This window comes from Aquarana catesbeiana, linkage group LG10, assembly GCF_042186555.1.
Source record: "Aquarana catesbeiana isolate 2022-GZ linkage group LG10, ASM4218655v1, whole genome shotgun sequence".
Lineage (NCBI taxonomy): Eukaryota > Metazoa > Chordata > Amphibia > Anura > Ranidae > Aquarana > Aquarana catesbeiana.
In genome coordinates, this window is record NC_133333.1 from 28,144,171 (window position 1) to 28,168,099 (window position 23,929).

The 23,929-nt window shown below is 42.1% G+C and overlaps 1 protein-coding gene across 2 annotated transcripts; it reads right to left on the reverse strand.

Moving 5' to 3' along the window:
- Positions 1–801: 801 nt before the first annotated feature.
- LOC141110502 (protein BTG3-like) lies at positions 802–23,450 on the reverse strand. Of its 2 annotated transcripts, none has more exons than XM_073601882.1 (5): positions 23,349–23,450; positions 6,758–6,958; positions 4,567–4,704; positions 3,708–3,924; positions 802–1,320 (listed from the first exon to the last, which is right to left on the reverse strand). In XM_073601882.1, the coding sequence occupies exons 1-5, from the start codon at positions 23,399–23,401 to the stop codon at positions 1,123–1,125; spliced, it is 807 nt and encodes a 268-aa protein (XP_073457983.1). In that variant the 5' UTR covers positions 23,402–23,450; the 3' UTR covers positions 802–1,122. The 2 variants fall into 2 exon arrangements, with proteins under 2 accessions (XP_073457983.1, XP_073457984.1); XM_073601883.1 differs by lacking the exon at positions 23,349–23,450 and adding an exon at positions 22,617–23,338.
- Positions 23,451–23,929: the final 479 nt, after the last annotated feature.

Here is a 23,929-nt window from a genome sequence, read left to right on the forward strand (position 1 = left end):
TATTGCAGTTGGAGTACAAAAAATACAGCAGCTTGTGCGTTTCGGCTGTTAGCTTTAGTCATAGCCATTATTGGCTATGACTAAGGCGAAATGCGTAAGCTGCAGTATTTCTTGTACTCCGCCTGCAATCAAATTTCAATATTCGGAAGAACGAGTTGCCATCTTTCATCTCCTTTCCTCATAGGATAAGTTGACTTTGCCTAAAGTGCAAGGTTCACCTCAAAGGAGAAACATCTTCATGAAAGCAGAGAGCCTTGTGGACAAGCAGAACTTTGGAAATGAGTCTTCGGGAACTAAGTTCCATGCAAACAAGCAGGCAAAGCAGATATTTAGAAGGCTTTAGCACACCAGAAGGATGTCCTGCATCTCTGGAGGCTTCGAGCACACATCTGATATAGCAGGTGTCCACAGCGAGCAGTGCAAGCCAAAGCAAATTTTCTGGTCTCTAGATTCATGAGGTTATAAAACAAAATATTTAGCTGTATGGATTTTCTGACCAAAATTATGGTCTTTAAGGGCCTTAAAACTTTCACAGTCACCAACTTCGGCCATGGACTGAACCACAATGTAAAATCCCAGGTCTGGGGGAACGATACCATAGATGTACGCCACCTACAGCATAGGCTCCCATCCACCAAACCATTAGCATGCAGAAATTAAGAGGAAATGGAGAAACAAGATGCAGGTGGAACAATAGAGGTCACATTTAGAAAAAGATGACTGTGCTTGTCTAAGATATTATATCTCAGTGCTCCACCTTCCTCATCATCAGTAGTAGGAAACCAAAGATCAGGTGAGACGTCAATCACCCATATAGGAATACCTCTTATGGTGTTCAGCTACATACTACAGCATCCTAAATCACTTTCAGTGCGTTATCAGCCATGCTCCTGAGCAGAGATTTTGTGCTAATAAATTAATTAAAAAAAATAAAAACTGTCTCAGTAGTTTCTTTCTGAGTTTTTGCCTGAAAAATATCAGGTTTGGACCTTCAAGAGCAGGTTCAGCTTTCGAGAAGGTTAACCTGTGAGATGATCTCCATTGGCTCAAAATCATCTTCCAAGAGGTGAATAGTTGAGGTCTTCTAGCGGTTGAATCACAAGGGTACGTACAAATCACAATTTAGCTTTTGGCAGGAGGTGGGGACTTCTTGGACTTCCATTTACGATAGCCGCCCTTAGTCCTCATGTTGTGAAAGTACTTCGGGACCAAGTAATAGACCGTCATGGGCTGGTAGGCTGGAATAAAGCTCAAAGCATTTCTGGGATATTGGTAGTAGACTGTGGACGCTGGAGCTGGGCTGTAGTAATATTGGGCACCCTGCCATTCAAAAAAACAAAAAAAAAACAAAACACAACTGTTAGTAAAGGCATCAAATAGCATCAACGCATTAAAAGGTATGTGTAGTGATCTTCTAAAAAAAGACCTTTATTAGGCCTCATGCACACTTCTCTAAATGCCCTTCCATGTTAGCCAATGTGTCCATATACACAAAGGCGTTTATAGGAGTCTAGAGGCAGAAACAAAAAAACATCACTTATATGTTCAAGAGGGGAGCGTTTTGGTAGAAAAAACCTCTGACGCGCCTAAACGCGGGCAAACGCTTCTAAAAGCACATAAGCACATTTAGCTTTTCATGTTATTAGCCACGATAAATCAATATTTAAATAAATAATCTTGGCTTCCAATAAAATGAATAAACACCCAAGAGATTGACGCACCTAAATGGGCCTAAACGCATTTGGAAAAAAAACATTTACAAGAGCCAGTGTGCATGAGGCCTAATGGTAATTATTTGTAAAATATATTTTAAAATGTTAACAAATATTTTTCTTTTTTCATTCAAGGTATAAACGTTGGCATAGGAATATTCTCATTTTAAGAAGGGTCATCTTCCCATCTTAACCAGGACATCCTTAATTGCTTTGTTAAAAAAAAAAAAAAAAAAAGTATGTTTACAGTTTGCAATAGCTCAAGCTGAAAATTGCACACATCGCTATTAGGGCATTTTTAAGAAGCACGTGATTCACAATCTAAAATGAATCTGCTTCTGCTGTGCTTTCTCTTACAAAAAATGTATATATATATATATATATATTATATATACATTCATACACACATTCACATATACAGTGCCTTGAAAAAGTTTTCATACCCCTTGAAATTTTCCACATTTTGTAATTTTACATCCAAAACAGTAAATGTATTTTATTGGGATTTTATTTGATAGACCAACACAAAGTGGCACATAATTGTGAAGCAGAAGGAGAATGATAAATGGTTTTCAACATTTTTAACAAATAAATATGTGAAAAGTGTGGCGTGCATTTATATTCAGCCCCCTTTACTCTGATACCCCTAACTAAAATCTAGTTGAACCAATTGCCTTCAGAAGTCACCTAATTACTAAATAGAGTCCACCTAAGTTTAAGTTAATCTCAGTATAAATACAGCTGTTCCGTGAGGCCCTCAGAGGTTTGTTAGAGAATCTTAGTGAACAAACTACATCATCAAGGCCAAGGAACACCCCAGACTTGACTTGAAAATTGTTGGTCTATTACATAAAATCCCAATAAAATACATTTACGTTTTTGGTTGTAACGTGACAAAATGTGGAAAATTTCAAGGGAAATGAATAGTTTTTCAAGGCGCTGTGTGAATATATATATATATATATGTGTGTATATATATATATATATGTGTGTATATATATATATATATATATATATATGTGTGTATATATATATATATATATATATATATATATATATATATATATATATATATATATATATATATATATATATATATATATATATATATATATATATGTATATATATGTATATATATATATATATATATATATATATATATATGTGTATATATATATATATATATATATATATATATATATATATATATATATATATATATATGTGTGTGTGTATATACACACCACACACATTTATTTTCTTTTTTTTATATTAATAATTAACAAAAAAAAAAAATATATATATATATATATATATATATATATATATATATATATATTTATTTATTTATTAGGTACTGATGATGGGTGAGAAGACCTGGCTCACACTGTTCCAATTCATTCCACAGGCCTTCAGTAGAGTTGAGTTGAGGGCTCTATGAAGGCCACTCAAGTTCTTTCACACTATATTGGTCAAACCATGCCTTTCCTTTATGAGAGATAAAACGGAACCAAAACTATTATAGCTTCTTTTAAATATATATGCAGTAGATATAACTCATAATAAAAAATTCTAATGGCATTTCCTTCTCTTTAATGAAAGGGTGGATAGGAACCAAAAAGATAAGATGACTCAAATAACTGAATCACTTACAGAAGAATGTGAAATTGGTGACTCATAACTCCAGTTTAAACAATTATCAAGGAGATCCGGGTCTGTGGGAAATCTATGACACGCGTGGCTCTACGAAAACAATTTACCTCCTACAATTCTCAGCAGTTGGATAAATAAAATTTGATTCATAACAATGTGCTTAGGATAGAACAGACTATAGAAGCACATTTTGTCTAACAGAACAGAGAACCCAGGGTCAAACCAAAGCAAAACCCAATCATTGCATTGAGTTGGTATGGTCCAACTGTATGAATTTTCTCTCAAAATCCAAAAAGGTCAAGAATGTTTCTCTAATGACTGGTGTACTTTCAACCACTTACAAGTTTTTGGGTGTCTATCCTTGGGGTGGTCTTCTTGCCCTTGCTGATAACACTTTCTTCATCCTCGCTGGAGCACTCTGATGGCGATCCGGTGGTGTCTGAGCCATCAGAGTGATAGTCTGAGGTCTCCAGGTCAGATTTGTCTGAGCTTTGATCCTTCTTGGACTTTTCGGGCTCAAAAGCCTTTACAATAAAGGGGCTACAGCTCTCTCCAAGCCTGGGGAAATAGAACAGCGGAGGTAAATGACACCTGCCAAGGTCACCTTCATAAACGCATTGTAAAACTTAGCATTTATATGAATTAACTCAGCCCCATAAAATTTCAAGACAACAATCTGAACTCCAGGCACACAGTTGTGAAATGTCCCATCTTCCAATGAATTTGTAATTCTGTCCAGCTAGTTTTGTGATTTATACACCCCTGCCAGACAGTACAGCCAGGAAAGTGATGCCACTTTCTCTGTTAGGGCTAATTTACACTTCCTTCGGCTTTAACCTACCCATTGCTTCAACATGCTTTTTTGAAGTGTTTTTTTTTTTATGCTTCTGTGATGCTTTTTCGAAGCTTTAGTGAAGCTTGGCAAATGCCCTGTGTGTTGATTTTCTGTTTGTTTTAAAGGGGCCCAGTAGAACCCCAGCTCAGTAGTACCCCTGTACAGCAGATCCCTAGCTCATTAATATCCATGTTCACCAGATCACCAGCTTATTGGTACTCACATATCGCTAAATTCCTTGCTCAGAAGTACCCCCAGCTCTGCTGATCCCCCACTCAGTAGTAAACCCCAGCTCTGCTGATCCCCCACTCAGTAGTAAACCCCAGCTCTGTAGAGTGGACTACAGTCTCTTAGGTATGACTTACCTACAGCTGACCTCTTTGGGGTCAATCCAGATGGACATGTGTTTGGGCAGAGCAAGCTGTGAGCAGCGCAGGCCACTCCTGACACAGGCCTCTAATACAGAGTCATCCAACAAGAGGTTTTTCTCGATCCTTATACACCTGAAATAATAAGAAAGGCACAGGATTAGCAGGCACTTGTAGGAAGGTTCTGGACAAGGTGTGTTAACATTCAAGGGTAAAGCCCAACTCTAGTCAAAGTGTTCTTTATAGCTTGGTTGGTGGGAAAGAGTTATGCCGCGTACACACGAGCGGACTTTACGGTAGACTTTGCCTGACGGACGGGATTTCGTCGGACAATTTGATCGTGTGTGGGCTCCAGCGCACTTTGTTTTCTCAAAAGTTGGACGGACTTAGATTTGAAACATGTTTTAAATCAATCCGTCGAAATCGAGTCCGGTCGAAAAGTCAGCTCGTCTGTATGCTAGTTCGACGGACATAAAGCCACGCTAGGGCAGCTATTGGCTACTGGCTATGAACTTCCTTGTTTTAGTCCGGTCGTAGGTCATCACGTACGAATTCGACGGACTTTGGTGGATTGTGTGTAGGCAAGTCTGTTCATTCAGAAAGTCCGTCGTAAAAGTTTCAGTTTCCCGTTACATTCCCCACTATATAAAATATAGCAAGGATGGCAGGAACTCCTCATAATGGCCAGAGCAGGTGTGCAGACCTGGGAACTCAGTGCCAAGATGGTGGAAATGCCTCATAGAACTCAGCGCCGGGACGGTGGAAGCTCCTAACAATGGCCAGAGCAGGTGTATGGACCTGGCAACTTAGCGCCAATACGGTGGCAACGCCTCATAATGGCCAGAGTAAGTATGCAGACCCAGGAACTCCGTGCTGGGATGGTGCAAATGACGCATAATGATGAGCAGGTGTGCAGACCCAGGAACTCAGTGCCAAGATGGTGGGAACTCCTCACAATGGCCAGAGCAGGTGTGCAGACCCAGGAACTCAGTGCCAAGATGGTGGAAATGCTTAATTGAACTCAGCGCCAGGATGGTGGGAATGCCTCACAATGGACAGAACAGGTGTATAGACCCGGAAACTCAGAAACAGGATGGTGGAAATACCTCATAATGGCCAGAACAGGTGTGCACACCTGGGAATTCAGTGCCAAGATGGTGGATATGCCTCATAGAACTCAGCCCTGGGACGGTGGGAACTTCTCATAATGGCCAGAGCAGGTGTACAGACCTTGCAACCCAGCGGTGGGAATGGCTCATAGTGGCCAGAGCAGGTGTGCAGACCCGTGAACTCAGCACCAGGATGCTGGAAATGGCTCATAATGGGGCAGAACAGATGGCCCTAAGAAGCAATAGCAGAAATCTCACCAATGGAGGCTTCGAGAAACAAAAGAGACTGTTAGATGGTCTACCGTTGCAAAATTTACCAAAATTTCCAACATCAGTCGTGCGTGAACTGACCTTTTAACATGACATTTTGTTGAACATTTTTTTTTTTTAAGTATTGTGTAAACATGAGACCAAAAAGAGGAAGTAGGCTGGACGAAATTGGGAAGGATTTCTGCGAATGGGGATTCAGCGAAAAATACCTGATGCCCTCTCCCCTTGCAATGGTAATTTTGTATGCGTCACTTGTGTTGTCCCAGCAGCTCTTATACCTTCAGCTATCCTGGACATCATTGCCTAAGAATATTGTATGCATTACGGGAATTAAGCAGCTTTCACATCAATTTTTGCTCTACTAGAAAATATTTAAAGGGAATGTATGATAGTCCTCCCTGGTTATGGTGGGTGTTTTGCCCTATGGCATTGGCATGGGGCAGGTTCCGGTAAATTCCACCCTCCCCAGCATTAAGAAGGCCCCTTCCCATTCAGCTGGAGCAGTCGCCCTATGCCCGCAATGCTCAACTCAAGTCACGAGGTGGACCTCTTCATTCCTATGGATTGGGCACCAACAGGAATGAATGGGGGTGAGCAGCACACATGCACAAGGAGTGCCCTCATGTCTTGTATGGGGGACATTAAGTATCTTCCTCCCCAGCCCGTCTTTGGCCTGCCCTCTTTCATTTATTAGGATTTAGTTCTTTCATGGAGGCTCAGCCTTGGTAGGTCTTTCAACAAGCTATGCCATGATCTGCCTGCATTGCCTAGGCAAGCACAGAGACCCAGTGATGACTTTTTCCTCTTACCTGTAGGCCTGTCCTTTCTGCGGGCTGTCCGGGTACCAATGTCCTTCGAATTTGTCGCACAGGATGGAGGCCAAAGTCTCTGTAAACTTTTCCACTTGCTTGCTGTCCAATTTTTGGTGACGATTGAGCAGCCTTACGATGTAAGACGCCCCAAGCTTAACCTCCTCGTGCATCTTCTCTAGTGCTATCTCTTTCGCACTCCTGAAATAAACATATATACGACATTAATGGACATATCAAAACCTTATTTCTTCTTTATGAATAGACAAGAACATTAAATAAACAAATGCCACATCAATATGACTTAGCAGTAACTCACAAATGCAGGTCCCCAAAACAATATGTTAAAAAGAATAATGTACTTGTAAACTTTAAGGGGTCGAATATGCGCATTTCTTATGAACAACGGTGTCATCTAGTGGCCATAATGTGTCATTTTCCCAAAACACTGCAATAAGGAAAATCTCACATTATGGCCACTAGATGGAGCAGATGATTATAGGAAATACACATATTAGACACATTACGAGGATTATTTGCAAAGGCTTTGCAGATGCTGAGGAATACGCACAGCAAATTGTATTATAAATAGACCCATAAATAAATACAGTCGCCATATTTTTGATAAAATACTTGTATGTGGTCCTTTGTAGCATCTCTAGTTCTTGTACTAGCTGCATTTGACTGTATGGAGGATGTCAATAGGCTAATAGCGTAGTCAAGTTCAGGTACTTGTATTAGCTGCATTTTACTTTATAAAGGGTGCCAATAGGTTAACAACTCTGTAAGATTCAGCTACATGTACTAGCTGCATTTTACTGTATATAGGATTGCAAGAGGCTAACAACCCTGTAAGATTCAGGTACTTGTACTAGCTGCATTTCATTGTATGGAGGATGTCAATAGGCCAGTAACCATGTAGGATTAAGGTACTTATACTAGCTGCATTAGAAGGCATGGAGGATGTCAATAGGCTAATAGCGTAGTCAAGTTCAGGTACTTGTAGTAGCTGCATTTTACAGTACAGAAGATGACAAGAGGCTAACAACCAAGTCAGATTCAGGTACTTGTATTAGCTGCATTTTACTCTACAGAGGATGACAAAAGGCTAACAACCCTGTAAGATTCAGGTACTTGTACTAGTTGCATTGCATTGCATGGAGGTTGTGAATAGGCCAATAACCATGTAGGATTCAGGTACTTATACTAGCTGCATTATACTGTACAGGAATGACAAGAGGCTAACAACACTGTAAGATTCAGGTACTTGTATTAGCTGCTTTTTACTGTACAGGGATGACATCAGGCTAACAACCAAGCCAGAGTCAGGTGCTTGTACTAGCTGCATTTCATTGTAAGGAAGATGTCAATAGGCTAATAACTATGTAAGTTTCAGGTACTTGTACTAGCTGTACTTTACTGTACAGAGGATGACAAGAGGCCCACAACCCTGTATGATTCAGGTACTTGTACTAGCTGCATTTTACTGTTCAGAAGATGACAAGAGGCTAACAACCAAGTTAGATTCAGGTACTTATACTAGCTGCATTATACTGTACAGGGATGACAAGAAGCTAACAACACTGTAAGATTCAGGTACTTGTACTAGCTGCATTTTACTGTACAGGGATGACATCAGGCTAACAACCAAGTCAGATTCAGGTGCTTGTACTAGCTGCATTTCATTGTAGGGAGGATGTCAATAGGCTAATAACCATGTAAATTTCAGGTACTTGTAGTATCTGCATTTTACTATGCAGAGGATGTCAATAGGCTAACTTCAAAGTCAGGTACTTGTATTAGCTGCATTTTACTGTACGGAGGATGCCAATAGGCTAACGACCAAGTAAAATTTGCAATAGGTTAACAACCCAGTCAAATTCAGGTACTTGCACTAGCTGCATTTTACTACACAGGGGGTGACAATAGGTTAACAACCAAGTCTAATTCAGGCACTTATACTAGCTGCATTATACTGTACAGGTATGACAAGAGGCTAACAACCAAGTCCAATTCAGATACTTGTACTAGCTGCATTTTACTGATCACGGGGATACAGAATGTTAATAACCCAGTCAAATTAAGTTATTTGTACTAGCTGCATTTCACTGTACAGAGGGTGACAAGAAGCTAACAACCCTGTAAGATTCAGGTACTTGTACTAAATGCTTTTTACTGTACAGAGGGTGACAACAACTACGTCATTTAGGTACTTGTACTAGCTGCATTTAATTTAAAAAAAAAAGACAATTTTTTTCAAGAATACACAACTGTAAAAATCGTTTTTATTTGTGTGTTTGTTTTTTTCACTTCCGTCTAGAGTTCAGCTGTAAGCTGCCACCACTTGGAGGACCAAGTCCAAAGCAATAAACCCCGAGCGTCATTGTCGACACATTGCCAGTCAGACATTTAATGACTAAACCACTTCCTGCAAAAAAAAAAAAAGCACAAAAGGTTTTTGAGTCGCAGCGTGCCTCAACCCAACTTCCTCCTGTGTGCAAAGCGACTCGTAGGTGGAAGAGGATGACGGACAGATCAGGTGATGACACCACGCCGTAACATCAGCAACAGCCTGCCATCTGTGACCCCCATCTCCGCCTTTCCTTTGCCGTCTGTTTCATCAGCTTAGCAGACAAAGAATTTACTGTGGATGAGTGGCCGGGAAGGAACACGCCATGTGCAGAGTCAGGCGAGGTCGCTGCTGTGCGTGTAACAAGAACTGCCTGTGACGCAGCAAAGCTGTGCACTTCAATGACAACGTGCAACTGCGTCTCGTACAAAACAAAAAAAAGCACAAAAACAAAGGGCTCATTCGCACCATACGCATTCTAAGCGCATAGACAAGGAAATTTGCCTTATGTCCTACTAGTTCAGTTCCTATGAAAAAAAAAATGTGTGCTGCGGTGCATAAAAATGAATAAAATGTAATTTTGTGACATTTTAATAAAGTTTAAAAAAAAACATAACACTTAAATCTGATGTCACAATGCATGGTACCATACGCAGTCTAAGCGCATAGACAAGGAAATTTGTCTTATGTCCTACTAGTTCAGTTCCTATAAAAACAATAGTGTGCTGCAGTGCATAGAAAGGAATAAAATGTAATTTTTGGACATTTCAATAAAGTCAAGAAAACAAACACTAAAATCTGATGTCACAATGCCTGGCACCACCCCTTTACAGCACACATCAGCGGCTGTGCTTTTCAAAGGGCATAAAATGCACCCACTGGTGTGAATGGGCCCTCACTCAGAGACACTTACATATCACACAATTTATCGGACATATACAAGAGGGCACTGACAAACTTCAGTAACACCGCTCCCCCTCCCTCCCGACCCATAGGAAATGTGTTAGACAGCCTCAACCAGCGCTTCTCCGCTGACAAGTTTTGCCCTGGCCATCGGGGCTTAGTCACCTTTATGATTAAGCACCCAGTGGGCGGGGTGAAATGTGTCACCGCTATGACTTCAGTGAAAACATCAGGAGGTGTGGTCAGAGGAGGAGCGCTGGCTGAGGTTAACATTTCCTAGGGGTCGGGAGGGAGAGACGCTTGACCGATGTTTGTTATTGTCACAGCTGGATGTGTTATTTAAATGGCAGCACCCCTACACCTGAGGACCGAGGGGAAAATACTACATGCTCCTGCTTGGAGCTGCAAAGTCTTCTTAGGTCACTGTACAAAAGGGCAGGTTCCCAATGTGATTAATTAAGAAATTAAAGTGTATCTAAGCCCAAACATTTTTTTTTTTTGGATAGGGTGATGGCTGGTTGGCAACGTAGATGCCCTTTTTACCATCTGCGTCCCCTTTGGGGAGACTCACCATATTCCTCCTGGTGACCAAAACCTCAAAAATTCCAAAGATGTGAGTAGTCAACAGTTATAAGAGATTGGTCTTCCAATGGGGGCACTTCTTCTGGTAACAACTGATCAAGAGAGACTTTCCCTCCCTTTGGAGAGATTTCCTCTCACTTCCTGTGGGATAAGGAAAATGTCCCTGATGGGACACAGAGGGCAAGCAAAAATAACCTGGAACCCTTGCATACTCTATCCAAAAACTAAAAAATATTTTTTTTTTGGGGGGGGGGGGTTAGACTGATGCAGAACTTTATTATTTTTAATGCTTCCAAACCTTTTTCCTGTTTTATATGGAGAAGATGTGGATTTTCTAGTATTTTAATTTTTGTCTGTGTCCACGTTGGAGAGATAGGCCATCCCTAAGGCTCAGTTCTCGCCAATTCCAAAGTCGTGCAATTTCCAGTGCAACTTATTACACTCTATAGCATTTAAGTCATAAGAAAGTCTCAAAGTAGTGCAGGAATCTTTGTTGACTTGAATTGCCCTGATTAGAACGGGCCATTGAAATACATGTTTTTTTGAATTCACAAGTCGCACTAGTGGGAACAGAGCCTTACTGTCCTGACAAGAAGTAACGGTAGATCTCTCCAACAGGGGGTCCCAACCCTCATCTGCTCAATCCCAAGGGAAAAAAAAGAGTTTCGGTAGGAGGTTAGGGCTTATCTATTGTTTTGGAAGTATGTGTTCCTCGGTTTCTTAAAGGGTTAGTCCATACAAAACTGTTCTTTTGGTTTTTGGTAAATGGTGAAGAACCCTCCCCAGACAGCTGAGCAGTTAGCTGGGTGAGGGGGACATGTTGTGGTTCTATGAAAGCAACATAACCTATGAGAGAATTCTCACCACTAGAGCTTCCAAAAATATTAAAAGCTGCCCAGTAACTCTGCCCACCCACCACTCCATCAAGATAACCTTCAAGATCTTTAAATACGACTCATAGTCATAGCTTCCTTCCTGTGTATGTACTACTCACTGCCCTACATTTGTTAAAGACCTTGGTTCTTTCTGCTGAATGTTTAAAGGTTTTAGTGGCTTCCTCCACCTCTATTTAGATGTATATCGCTGTGTATAAACCCCCACATCAACAACCTCCTTCTTGTCCTGAGTGTTAAAGTTGAGCTTAAAGTTAATAAATTTTAGACCTTTGTAAACTGAATAATGTCTAAATAAACTTTTGGAAAAAAATAAAATAAATTGACCTTAAACTTAATAAGTTGACCTTAAAGTCAATGCTGTATCCTGGCCTAGGCCGACAAGGCCCAGGCCTAGGGCAGCACGGAAAGAGTACCTGCCATCTTGAGCTACACTGTTAGTGTAGCGCCTGTCTTATGGGGCAGACTGGGCTGAGAGGCAAATTAGTCTAGCGCCCACATAAAGCGGCCGCACCGCTTCCGGTATGCGGGCGGCATTCCGCAACTGGGGGGGGGGGGGGGGGTTTCACGGCTTCTAATTTTTAATTTTGAATCTCATCGTCCTGGACCACAAACCTTCATCACTGTGCTATTTTTTTCTGCTGCACCATTGGCATGGTTATCTCTTCTTAGTCCTCTCCATACAATTATCAGAAATTTGTGTTTAAGGTAGGACTATAGGCAACACTTTTTTTTTTCATTTTGGATAGAGTAAGGGAGGGTTATAGCCCCTGTCAGCTTATTTTTTTACCATCTCTGTCCCATTGCACAGACAGCTCTTCACTTCCTGCCCCATAGCCAAACAGGAAGTGAGAGGAATTCTATGCAAATTAAGGGAATCGATTGCACTGCCCCCCCCCCCCCCCCCCCCCCGCCTTTAGAACTAGTGTCCTCACTCGAAAATTTCAGGGCAGGTCTTAAACAGCAAGGGGTGTGGCCTTGACAGGAATGGGGAATGGGTGGGTCATATTTAAATTAGGGTGTACACAAGTTTAGTCAGGCCTAGGGTAGCACAAGTAAGTACACTACTGCTTAAAGTGTATCTAATGTAGTGTAATGTAATGTAATGTAATGTAAAGGCTTGGGCCCAACTCACTTGGCCATATTTGGTCACTGACCTTGTCCAAATATGGCCAAGTGATTTCGGCCCAAGCCTTGGTTCAACCCTTCATAAATGTAGACCAAAATGTCTTCTGCTACATGTCTTTGCTAAAACCCAAATTTTAATCATGATCAAAATACTGATCCATACAAACACTATATTAGTGATTGCGGTGATAAGCAACTTGTAGTGTGACTGTGATAGTGTGGTGGACAATCTGGTGCTAACTGAAAATGGCTGGAAGGGACAATGACGTTGCTAGTGATTCTACTACAATGATCAGTGATAATACTGTACACTGTACTAATGGCACTGGCTGGGTGACAGGAGTGATCAGAAGGGTAATCAAGAGGTTAACTGTGTGCCTAACAAGTGTATGTGTGCGCTTTTACTCACCGATCATCTGGCTGGAGTCTCTCTTCTGAACATTAGCTTAAAGCAGGAAAAAATCCAGCCAGATCTGTGTGTTGTGTTTACTAACACTTACACTACTATGTGCTGTAATTGGCCACAGCCAATCAGCAGGTATACAGCCAAAATGATGGGCTGTAACCTGCTGACAAACTGGTGCTGTGTACAATCACAGCACAGGTCAGCAACGGGCGCGTGCATGCGTGCCTCTAAACCAGGAAGTACGCCGTGACATACGGTGTACCAACACACAGATCTCTGTGCTGTGATAGGCCACAGCCAATCAGCAGGTATACAGCCAAAACGATTGGCTGTAACCTGCTGACAAACTGGTGCTGTGTACAATCACAGCACAGGTCAGCAAGGGGTGCGTGTATGTGTGTCTCTAACCCAGGCAGTAAACCGCAACGTACAGTGTACTAACACACTAATCTCTGTGCTGTGATTCGCCACAGCCAATCAGCAGGTATACAGCCACAATAATGGGCTGTAACCTGCTGACAAACTCGTGCTGTGTACAATAAAAGCACAGGTCAGTGGGGGGGACGTAAATGCACACCTCTAAACTAGGAAGTACACTGCACTGCATGGGTACAATGCGGTGCCCAGGGCTGCACACAGGCTGTAAGTGTCAAGCAAAACCTGGACACTGGATTGAAGGTTCCGTCCTGCCAAATACTCTTTGGTCAGTAAATGCACTGCTGGCGGTCGGCAAGAGGTTAAGGGAGGGGGACGGATTCTTCCCAATGATCTTCATGCTAGTAAACCGTGAACTGTAGACATAGTAAGTATTAGCAGGACTTCCTTTGGACTGGAAAGTTATTTCAAGGGTTCCTCCATGTTAGCAAGGTTGAGAAAGGCTACTCTAATGACCATCACGTACCCATATGTCGCGGGACTTTCCGTGGTCACACTGGGAGGACGACTGCAGCTGCAGGCATCATCCTTGTACCGTTTTTTTAGAGTCGGCGATCAGCTCTCTTGTAAAAGCAATCAATGCTAACTAGCCGCTCGATTGCCATTACAAGCAGCGGGCGGGGACGTTCCCTTCCTCCCGCCGCCTTCCGTGCCTTGCTTGGGCCCTCCCGTCCCACCGTTATCGTAACCCAGAAGCGATGACACATCACTTACGGTTTACCTGGATGTCAATGGCGCTATTTTAAAAAAATCTAAAGCATTCCAAAACACAGATTTTGGTGTTTTGAATGCTCATAAAAGGCAGGGGAGGGATTTGAGATTTTATAGACCCCAGATCTCTCCATAAAGAGTACCTTTCACATGTCTATTGCTCTCAAAGAATATTTACATTCCTTGTGAAAGCAATAACAGTGATCAAAAAATAAATAAATTAAAGCAAAAGTGAAAAAAATAAAAATAAAAAATTAATAACTAAAAAAAAGGAACATTGAAAGTGTCCCGCCGTCCCATGATGCTATCACGCAAAAGCGAACGCACACATGCACGTAAACAGCAATCATTCCACACATGTAAGGTATCACCGTGAACATCAGATCATTGGAAGTAATTCTAGCACCAGACCTCCACTGTACATCTAAAGTGATAACCTGTAAAGGCTTTTAAAGCGTCACCTATGGATAGCAGAATGTACGCAGTTTGTCGCCGTTGCACGGGCGCGCAACATTTTCAAGCATGACATGTTAGGTATCTATTTACGCGGGTATAACATCATCTTTTACAATTAAAAAAAAATGGGGTTATGTATTGTGTTTTTTTTGCATTAAAATGCAAAAAAGTGTATTTTGTCTCCCAAAAAATGCATTTGAAAAAACGCAAATACTGTGTGATATAAAAAATTGCAACACCCACCAATTTATTCCCTAGGGCCTCTGCTTTAAAATATATATATAAAGTTTGGGGGTTCTAGCTAATTTTCTAGCAAAAAATAAAAATTTTTACATGTAAACAAAAAGTGTCAAAAAAAGGCCTGGGAGTCAAGGGGTTATATATATAAGGTAACAAAGAGCTTCTTCAAATATATTTGTGATCCACTGTTGATGAGAGCGTTTTATAGCACGTTCCTCATGCTATCTGGGGCATTACTGTTATGAAAATGGTGAAATCAACGGTAACAAGGAAATTGTAAAAGTGGAAACGGGTTTATCTTGTTCTGGAAGAAAAGTGTTACAGGAAGTCTGGATCACGCCGGTTTCTCGGTAAACATTGTGCCTCCCTGAACATCTGATGGGAGGCCATTTCACAAGAACTTGCCAGGGCGGTTGAAATGTATACAAACAATATACATCATCTCCGGTTGTGTAAAGAATGTACCCTGTGCTCTACAGATCTCAAAAGAACTGGTTGATCTTATTTTTTGCAAACGCGTTCTCACAAAGACCTTCCAGAATGCTGGAAAACTTCCAGTTGACCCCCAGTGCCCATTATGATGTAAACCGCGCAATCCACAAATGCTGTAAACTATTTCTGAGCCAGTGGCACCTGTAGTGTGAATGGCCAGACTTACCGCTGACGAACACTTTCCTACCTACTTTATCTACAGATGATTCTTCTCCAAGTTCCCACAATAGCCTGGGTGGGACATATACTCTCTGTTGAAGGACAGGTCAATCCGACCGATATCTTTGCTTCAGTGACGATCACACGTTGGGTCGTTGAGCTTCTCTTAGCGTTGCACCAATACCAATATCGGTTGCCGATATACTAAGCATTTGCATGAGTACTTGTACTCGCGCAAATGCTTCATACTAGAACTGATGCCTTGCTCCTCACGCCGCCATTTCCTCCTTCTTCTTTTGCTCCTCCTCCCCCACCACCACTCGATACTCTGTATTGTCAGAACAGCGAGTCCACCTTTCCAAAATGCTGCCTCACTCCGCCTGGCATTGCGTCACTTCCGGTTTTGAAATAACGCAATGCCAGCAGCGAGGGAGGCCTGTTGAATCCTGGGTTTGATGACACTGAAATCCCTGGAGCCAATGGGAGACAAGAGAGGAGGTACTTTGCCCCAGCGACAAGGCCTGGAAGTGTGGAACATTTCGACAAAATAAAGGTAGTTATACAACCAATTTTAAAAAATTGGCACTAAAAATAGTTACCGGTAATTGGTATCGGCGAGTACTCAGTATCGGTAGTCGTAATCAGTCTTAGCACCTTCCCAACTGGCCTATAGCGGATTGAAGGGAGGGCGGTGGCTTTACCGTTCTGACTGGACGTCATACGATGGGGGTGTGCAGCGCGGCTATCCGTGTGTCCCTTTGACAGTGTGTGTGGAGAGGACAGCCGATAAGCGGCTTCTCTCTGATTATCAGTGCAGCCCCATCAGTGATGCCAATCAGTGCCCATCAGTACTGCCTTTCAGTGCCCATCAGTGATGCCTGTTATTGCCCATCAGTGTCTCCTCATCAGTGCCGCCTTTCAGTGCCCATCAGTGATGCCTGTTATTGTCCATCAGTGTCTCCTCATCAGTGCCCATCAGTGCCGCCCATCAATGCACATCAGTGCCATCTATTGGAGCCCATCAGTGCCACCTATTGGAGCCCATCAGTGCTGCATATAAGTGCCCATCAGTGCTGCATATTAGTTCCTCCTCATCAGTGCCCATCGGTGCTGCCCATCAGTGCAAATCAGTGCCACCTATCAGTGCTGCATATCAGTGCCCATCAGTGCTGCATATTAGTTCCTCCTCATCAGTGCCCATCAGTGCTGCATATTAGTTCCTCCTCATCAGTGCCCATCAGTGCTGCATATTAGTTCCTCCTCATCAGTGCCCATCAGTGCTGCATATTAGTTCCTCCTCATCAGTGCCCATCAGTGCTGCATTTCAGTGCCCATCAGTCCTGCATATTAGTTACTCATCAGTGCCCATCGGTGCCGGCACATCAGCGCGTATCAGTGAAGAAGAAAAATTACTTATTTACAAAATGTTATTACAGAAACCAAAAAATATATATATTTTTTTTCTTTTTAATGTTTGGTCTTTTTTCATTTTGTTTAGCAAAAAATAAAAAAAAACCCAGTGGTGAATAAATTCCACCAAAAGAAAGCTCTATTTGTGTGAAAAAATGATAAAAATTTCATATGGGTACAGTGCTGAAAGCTGAAAATTGGCCTGGGCAAGAAGGGGGTAAAAGTGCCCAGTATTGAAGTGGTTAAAAAAACTGGGAATCGGTGCACCCCTAAGCGTCTATGGCACAGATCACATGATCTGCTGCCATAGGTTTCCAATGGTGTCTCCAGTAGATATCACATAACTGACCAATGGGGATCTTAGTAGCTTTTCCATGCCTTCTGTTAAGGCATATCAATAGAAAAACATAATGTTGAGTGGGGAAGAGTTAGAACCTGCCAGGATTTTATTGCTGTGTATGTCCCCATTGAGAAGATGTTCCTGCACTTCCTGTTCCAGAGATACTACAGGAAGTGGAAAGCCCACATCTGAAAGTTGGCACCAGCACAAGTGTCCCAATGAACGATTTCCCAACCAAACATTTGGGATTCCTTTTCACTTTTTGCGCTATTGGCAATGGTCCCAGGACAAATAGTGAGGTTATTAGATCGCCCCGATAGGAACATGGAGATCAATATAAAACTGACAAAAGGTTATAACTCTTGAATACAAATACTAGCAAAACAAAACGTTTGGGCTGGAAGTAACTTTTTGGCTTTAAAGGAGCAAAAAGAGAAAGTGGTAGCAGGTTCTAGGTGAAACACAGGTCCACTTTAGGTATATATGTGCCGGTGCAGCAACGGTATGTTGTGTACATTTCATATGCAAATTCTCACTGACCTGCATAACTTTCACTAGAAATGTTTACAACGTGAAGGAAATAACATGTGAAGTTCAGCTGAGCAGGTTATGTAAATGAGGTCTTATGACGGTGAATACCAGGAAAACTATCTGCACATCTGTTCCCTGAAATGGACTGAACAACTTCTAGAAGACAGCTTGTCTGGGACTTCCCAGAGTTACCTTCCGATAGCCTTCGAAATTCCCTAAACTTTTGCCATTCCTCAGTTACCTAGTCAAAGCATTGGCAGGAAACTGGTTCCTATTTGTATAGGAGGAATACGAATTACGGTCATTTTGGACAGTCTTAGACCCTATAGTTGGGGAGGAACTAAAAGTCATAGCTGCTAACCACTGCTAAAGACCTGCTAACCAGATGGCAATCCTGACCAATAAAAAAACAGAGCTTATCAACTGATTACATTGATAGATATTAGCCGGCAAACTCGGTGGACTCAAACGTTGAATATCTTTATTGGTTACAAAAGTACATCCAGTAAAACAATGCTAATGTGTTTCAGCCACTGTGGTCTTACTCATATGCTAGAAGTAAGGCCACAGCGGCCAAAACGCTATAGCATTGTTTTAATGGATGTACCTGAGCAGCCAATAAAGATTTCCAACAGTAGGGTGTATGGCCAGCTTAAAGGAGGTTGTAAAATCAGATTGCAATATGTATGGTTAGCTTTAGGAAGCACTAAATCGAATAACCTTTTTACGCACGCACACCACACCCGTATGTTGACCTACCCCAGGTGTAAGGATTAAAGGTAAATCCCTCACCATTGCTCGGGATCAGTAAATTGTAGTTATTAAGTATCCAGGTGAGACCAAAAATACATAGAACAGTTGCTTCTTCTTTGATTTTCTTGAGGTCACAAAACCAACTTTTTCGGCCAGACAATGAATCCATAGAGTCACATGTCAGCGCTTGGCCTTGTGGCATCAGGCTAAACCATTCTTTGCCATGGAAGTCAAAAATAGGTTTTCATTATGGCACAAGATCATGCAAACTGTCAAGAGAAAGTTTTGTCTGGTAACAGCGTTGGCCTGTATCATCCAATTTTATGATGCCCACACACACTTATGCAAATTCAACTACCTTTTCAGTACCATAAATACCCAATGGATTAAAATAGCCTACCACCAACATTTTGTACCAGATGGTAAAATGATCTAAAGGTTGGTGTTGTGTTTGTGATTGAAAACTGCTTAAAACTACGTGTGTAACCAGCACTGCTCTGGTCAAAGGCCACCAGATTTTTCATGAAATCCCAAAAATCTATAGATACGAAAAACCAATCACAGGTAGACATAAGGCTAATGGTTTAAAAAAAAATGACCACTTAAACCCAACTTTTTGCTCTTGTCAAAAGGATTGAATGTTCTCCAACTCTTAAATTCTACACCAGCCGTTCCCAAACTTTTTAGGCAAGAGGAACCCCTAAATTAATTTTGAGGCCTCGAAGGAACACTTACTAAAACCAATTACCGTAATTGGGAGTTAATGGTCCTTTACATTGGTGGTCAGTAGGAATAATGCAATGCTTACAGACAGCTAATTGGTGTCATTCTGCTGGCTTTGCCAAGTGTTGTTGGTCCTGGAACTATGCAGACACCATCAAATGGAAGGTTAACCGACCACAGTTCAAGGAAGCCTTAGCAACCTCTGGAGGAACACTAGAGTTCTACTTTAACACTGGTTGAGAATGGTTGTTATACACCTACAGGCTGCTGATGACCATCACGAAATTCAATAGACCATTATTTACGGGCACAGAGATGTGGAACCAGTTCAGCTTGCTGGTTCACCTAAGTCATTCTAGGTTTATCTCTAGCTATGGTGGATCTACAAGCCTCAATATAAAAGGATATTTTGGGACTAGTAGTCCAGACAAAGCTAAAGGATCACAGAAGCTTGTCCCAAAACTTTCTGTCTTTCATGAAAGTATCACGTTTTCCATCTCCTAAATTCTATACCTTCATGCTGCTGATGACCTACACAATTGTTCCATAATTCAAGGACACAGAAATGAAGAACCATTTTAGCTTGTGGGTACACCTAAAGCAATCCTAGGATTCTCTTTAGCTAAAGCGGAACTTCAATACTTAACATGAATGCAGATGCTGTTACTTGTAGTCCCGCCACATCTAAGGGATAACAGATGGGCTTATCCTGAAACTTTTTGCCTTTGTCTCACCTCAATGCGATCACATATTCCCCTTTTTCCAAATTCTACACCGTCCTGCTTTTGATGACTATCAAAAAGGTTGACCACCACATTATTAAAGAAACTATATCATCATTCAAAGATACAGAAAATCTCAGAATGATGGGAGATGCTGGGACTTGTAGTCTTACTACAACTATATGGTCACAGATGGGTATATCCTGAAATTTTCTGTCCTCTGCTCAAGTCACATGCTCTCTGTCTCCTAAATTCTATACCACCCCGCAGCTGATGACTTATAGGATGACCACCACATTAGGGACCAGATGATCCTTTAAAAGAATACAAAATCTAAACTTGAATAGAGATGCTGGGACTTGTAGTCCCACCACAACTAAAGTACAAATGAACTTATGCTGAAACTTTTTGTCCTCATCTCAAGTCACATGTTCCCAGTCTCCACTGTTGATGACTTTGAGGAAGACCAACATATTAAAAAAGAAACAATATGGTCCTTTTAAGGCATAGAAAATCTCAACTTGAATGGAGATGCCGGGACTTGTAGTCCTACCACAACTAAAGGGTCACAGATGAGCTTGCCCTGAAACTTTTTGGCCTGGTCTCTTCTCAACGGGATCACAGATGGGCTTATCCTATAACTTTTTGTCCTCGTCTCAAGCCACATGGTCCCAGACTCCGCTGTTGATGACTTTGAGGACAATCATATTATAAAAGATCATCCTTCAATGGCACAGAAAATCTCAGCATGAATGGAGATGCTGGGACTTGTAGTCCTACCACAACTACAGTAAAAGGTCATAGATAGGCTTATTCTGAAACTTTCTGTCCACAGAAATTCTCAGCATGATCGGTGATGCTGGGACTTGTAGTCCCGCCATAGCTAAAAGGTCACTGATGGGCTCATCCTGAAACTTTTTGTCCTTATCTCAAGTCACATGGTCCCAGTCCCACCATTTGTGACTTTGAGGAAGCCCAAAACATTAAGAAAGAGACAATATGGTCCTTTAAAGGCACAGAAATGTCAACATGATTGGAGAATGCTGGGACTTGTAGTCCCACAACTAAAGGGTCACAGATGAGCTTACCCTGAAACTTTTTGTCCCGGTCTCTTCTCAACAGGATCACAGATGGGCTTACCCTGAAACTTTTTGTCCTCGTCTCAAGTCACATGCCCACAAAAAATCTCAGGATGGATGGACATGCTGGGACCTGTAGTCCCACCACAACTAAAGGGTCACAGATGACCTTACCCTGAAACTTTTTTCCTCGTCTCTTCTCAATGGGATCGCTGATGGGCTTATCCTGAAGCTTTTTTTCCTCGTCTCAAGTCACATGCTCCCAGTCTCCGCTGTTGATGAATTTGAGGCTGATCAACGCTCATCAAGAGCACATATCATCCTTCAAAGGCACAGAGAATCTAAAAAAAATAGGGATGCTGGGACTTATAGTCCCACCACAACTAAAGGGTTACAGATGGGCATTCCCTGAAACTTTCTGTCCACAGAAAATCTCAGAATGAATAGAGATGCTGGAACCTCTAGTTGCACCACAACTAAAGGGTCACAGGTGGGCTTATCCTGAAACTTTTTGCCCTTGTCTCTAGTTACATGCTCTCAGACTCCACTGTTGATGACTTTGAGGACGATCACATTGTAAAAGAGATCATATCATGCTTCAAAGGCACAGAAAATCTCAGCCTGATCGAAGATGCTGGGACTTGTAGTCCTACCACAACTAAAGGATCACAGATGGACTTATCCTGAAACTTTTGTCCTCGTCTCAAGTCACATGCTTCCAGTCTCTGCTGTTGATGACTTTGACGATGATCAAAACCATAAAAAAAGGTTCGTATCCTTCGAAGGCAGAGAAAGTCTCAACATGAACAGAGATGCTGGGATTTGTAGTCCTACCACAACTAAAGGGTCACAGGTGGGCTTACCCTGAAACTTTTTGTCTTTGTCTCTTCTCAACGGAATCACAGACAGGCTTATCCTGAAACTTTATGTACAAAGAAATGCTCAGCATGAAACAATATGGTACTTTAAAGGCACAGAAAATCTCAACATGAATGGAGAGGCTAGGACTTGTAGTCCCACCAAAACTAAAGGGTCACAGGTGGGCTTACCCTGAAACTCTTTGTCCTTGTCTCTTCTCAATAGGATCACAGATGGGCTTAACCTGAAACTTTTTGTCCCTGTCTCAAGTCACATGCTCCCAGTCTCTTCTGTTGACTTCAAGGATGATCACCACCGTATGAAAAAGCTCATATCATCCTTCAAAGGCACAGAGAATCTTACCATAAACAGGATTGTTGGGGCTTGTAGTCCCACCACAAATAAGGGTCACAGATGGGCTTACCCTGAAACTTTCTGCCACTGCAAATCTCAGGATGGAGATGCTGGGACCTTTAGTCCCACCACAAATAAGGATCACAGATGGGCTTACCCTGAAAATTTCTGCCACAGCAAATCTCAGGATGGAGATGCTGGGACCTGTAGTCCCACCACAAATAAGGGTCACAGATGGGCTTACCCTGAAACTTTCCATCCAGAGATTTTCTGTGGGCATGAGATGCTGGGACTTGTAGTCCCACCACAACTAAAGGGTCACAGATGAGCTTACCTTGAAACTTTTTGTTCCTGGTCTCTTCTCAATGGGATAGCAGATGGGCTTATCCTGAAACTTTTTGTCTCAAGTCATATGCTCCCAGTCTCCGCTGTTGATGACTTTGAGGATGATCACCACCATTTAAAAGAGCTCATATCATCCTTTAAAGGCACAAAGAATCTCAACATGAACAAGGATACTGGGACTTGTAGTCCTACCAAAAATAAGGGTCACAGGTGGGCTTATCCTGAAACTTTTTGTCCTCATCTCAAGTCACATGCTTCCAGTCTCCGCTGTTGATGACTTTGAGGACGATCAACACCATAAAATTTAAAAAAAAAGGCTCATATCATCCTTCGAAGGCACAGAAAATGACAGGATGCCCGGAGATGCTGGGACCTGTAGTCCTACCAAAGGCACAGAGACTCTCAACATGAACAGAGATGCTGGGACTTGTAGTCCTACCACAACTAAAAGGTTCACAGATGGACTTTTCCGGATAGCAGTCCTAGGATCTAATTATGGTGGCATCACCCAACCCAAATTCTTCCACCCATAGGGAAAAAAGAGAAATAAAATATAAAATACAATGTATCACCCAACCCAACTTCCTCAACTAAAAAGAAGAAGAAATAAAACTTTCTCAGGACTATAGAGTAGAATGTAAGTTGTTAGACTGTTGTAGGTTGGTGAGTAGAGAGGTGTGATCCCCCATTCCTGCTCCTCCTAGGCTCATGGTCCTCTTACCCGCCTGGATGTCCTCCTCTGCCCGCGTGTTCTTTGTGTCTGCCGCTCAGCATGGTGAGCCCGGACTTCCCATCACAGCTTATGAGTCACAGTCAGGGGGTGGGAATCCCCGCTGTGACGTCACACTCCATATAGGGACATCCTGGGGTGATTAAGAGAAGCTGTCAGTGAGCACAGGGAGAGATCGCAGAGGGATAGGGAGACATGTAGGGAGAGGGGCCCCTGGGCCCCCCCTGGGGGAGGGTGATCAGGAGGGGCCACTTCTATAAAGGTGTTAATTAAATTGTCAGCTCTGCTGAATAGCCCCTCCCCCCCTTGTCTTTTTCGTTTGTTTATAATGTTTATAAAAAGCCTTAAAGAGGCTTTCCACTCTACAGCCAGAGGAACTATCCACAGGTGGCCAGAAACCCCCTCAACTAGGATCCCCCTCCATCTGTCCTGGAGCTTTGAATGGGATGGAATGATCAGATCTGGGAGAATTTCTTACGGCCCGTACACGGGATCCGAAAATCGTACGAAAAATACCACTTTCGAAGCGATCGTACAATAATCGTATCGTTAGTACACAGCTTTCGATAACC

What these genes read in the sequence shown, in the direction of transcription:
- LOC141110502 (XM_073601882.1), bottom strand. Translation starts at nt 23,401, where the DNA reads ATGCTGAGCGGCAGACACAAAGAACACGCGGGCAGAGGAGGACATCCA. An exon ending in CAGAAAGGACAGGCCTACAG is followed by an intron (nt 4,705 to 6,757) that starts GTAAGAGGAAAA and finishes TTATTATTTCAG; the next exon opens with GTGTATAAGGATCGAGAAAA. An exon ending in GGATAGACACCCAAAAACTT is followed by an intron (nt 1,321 to 3,707) that starts GTAAGTGGTTGA and finishes TTTGAATGGCAG; the next exon opens with GGTGCCCAATATTACTACAG.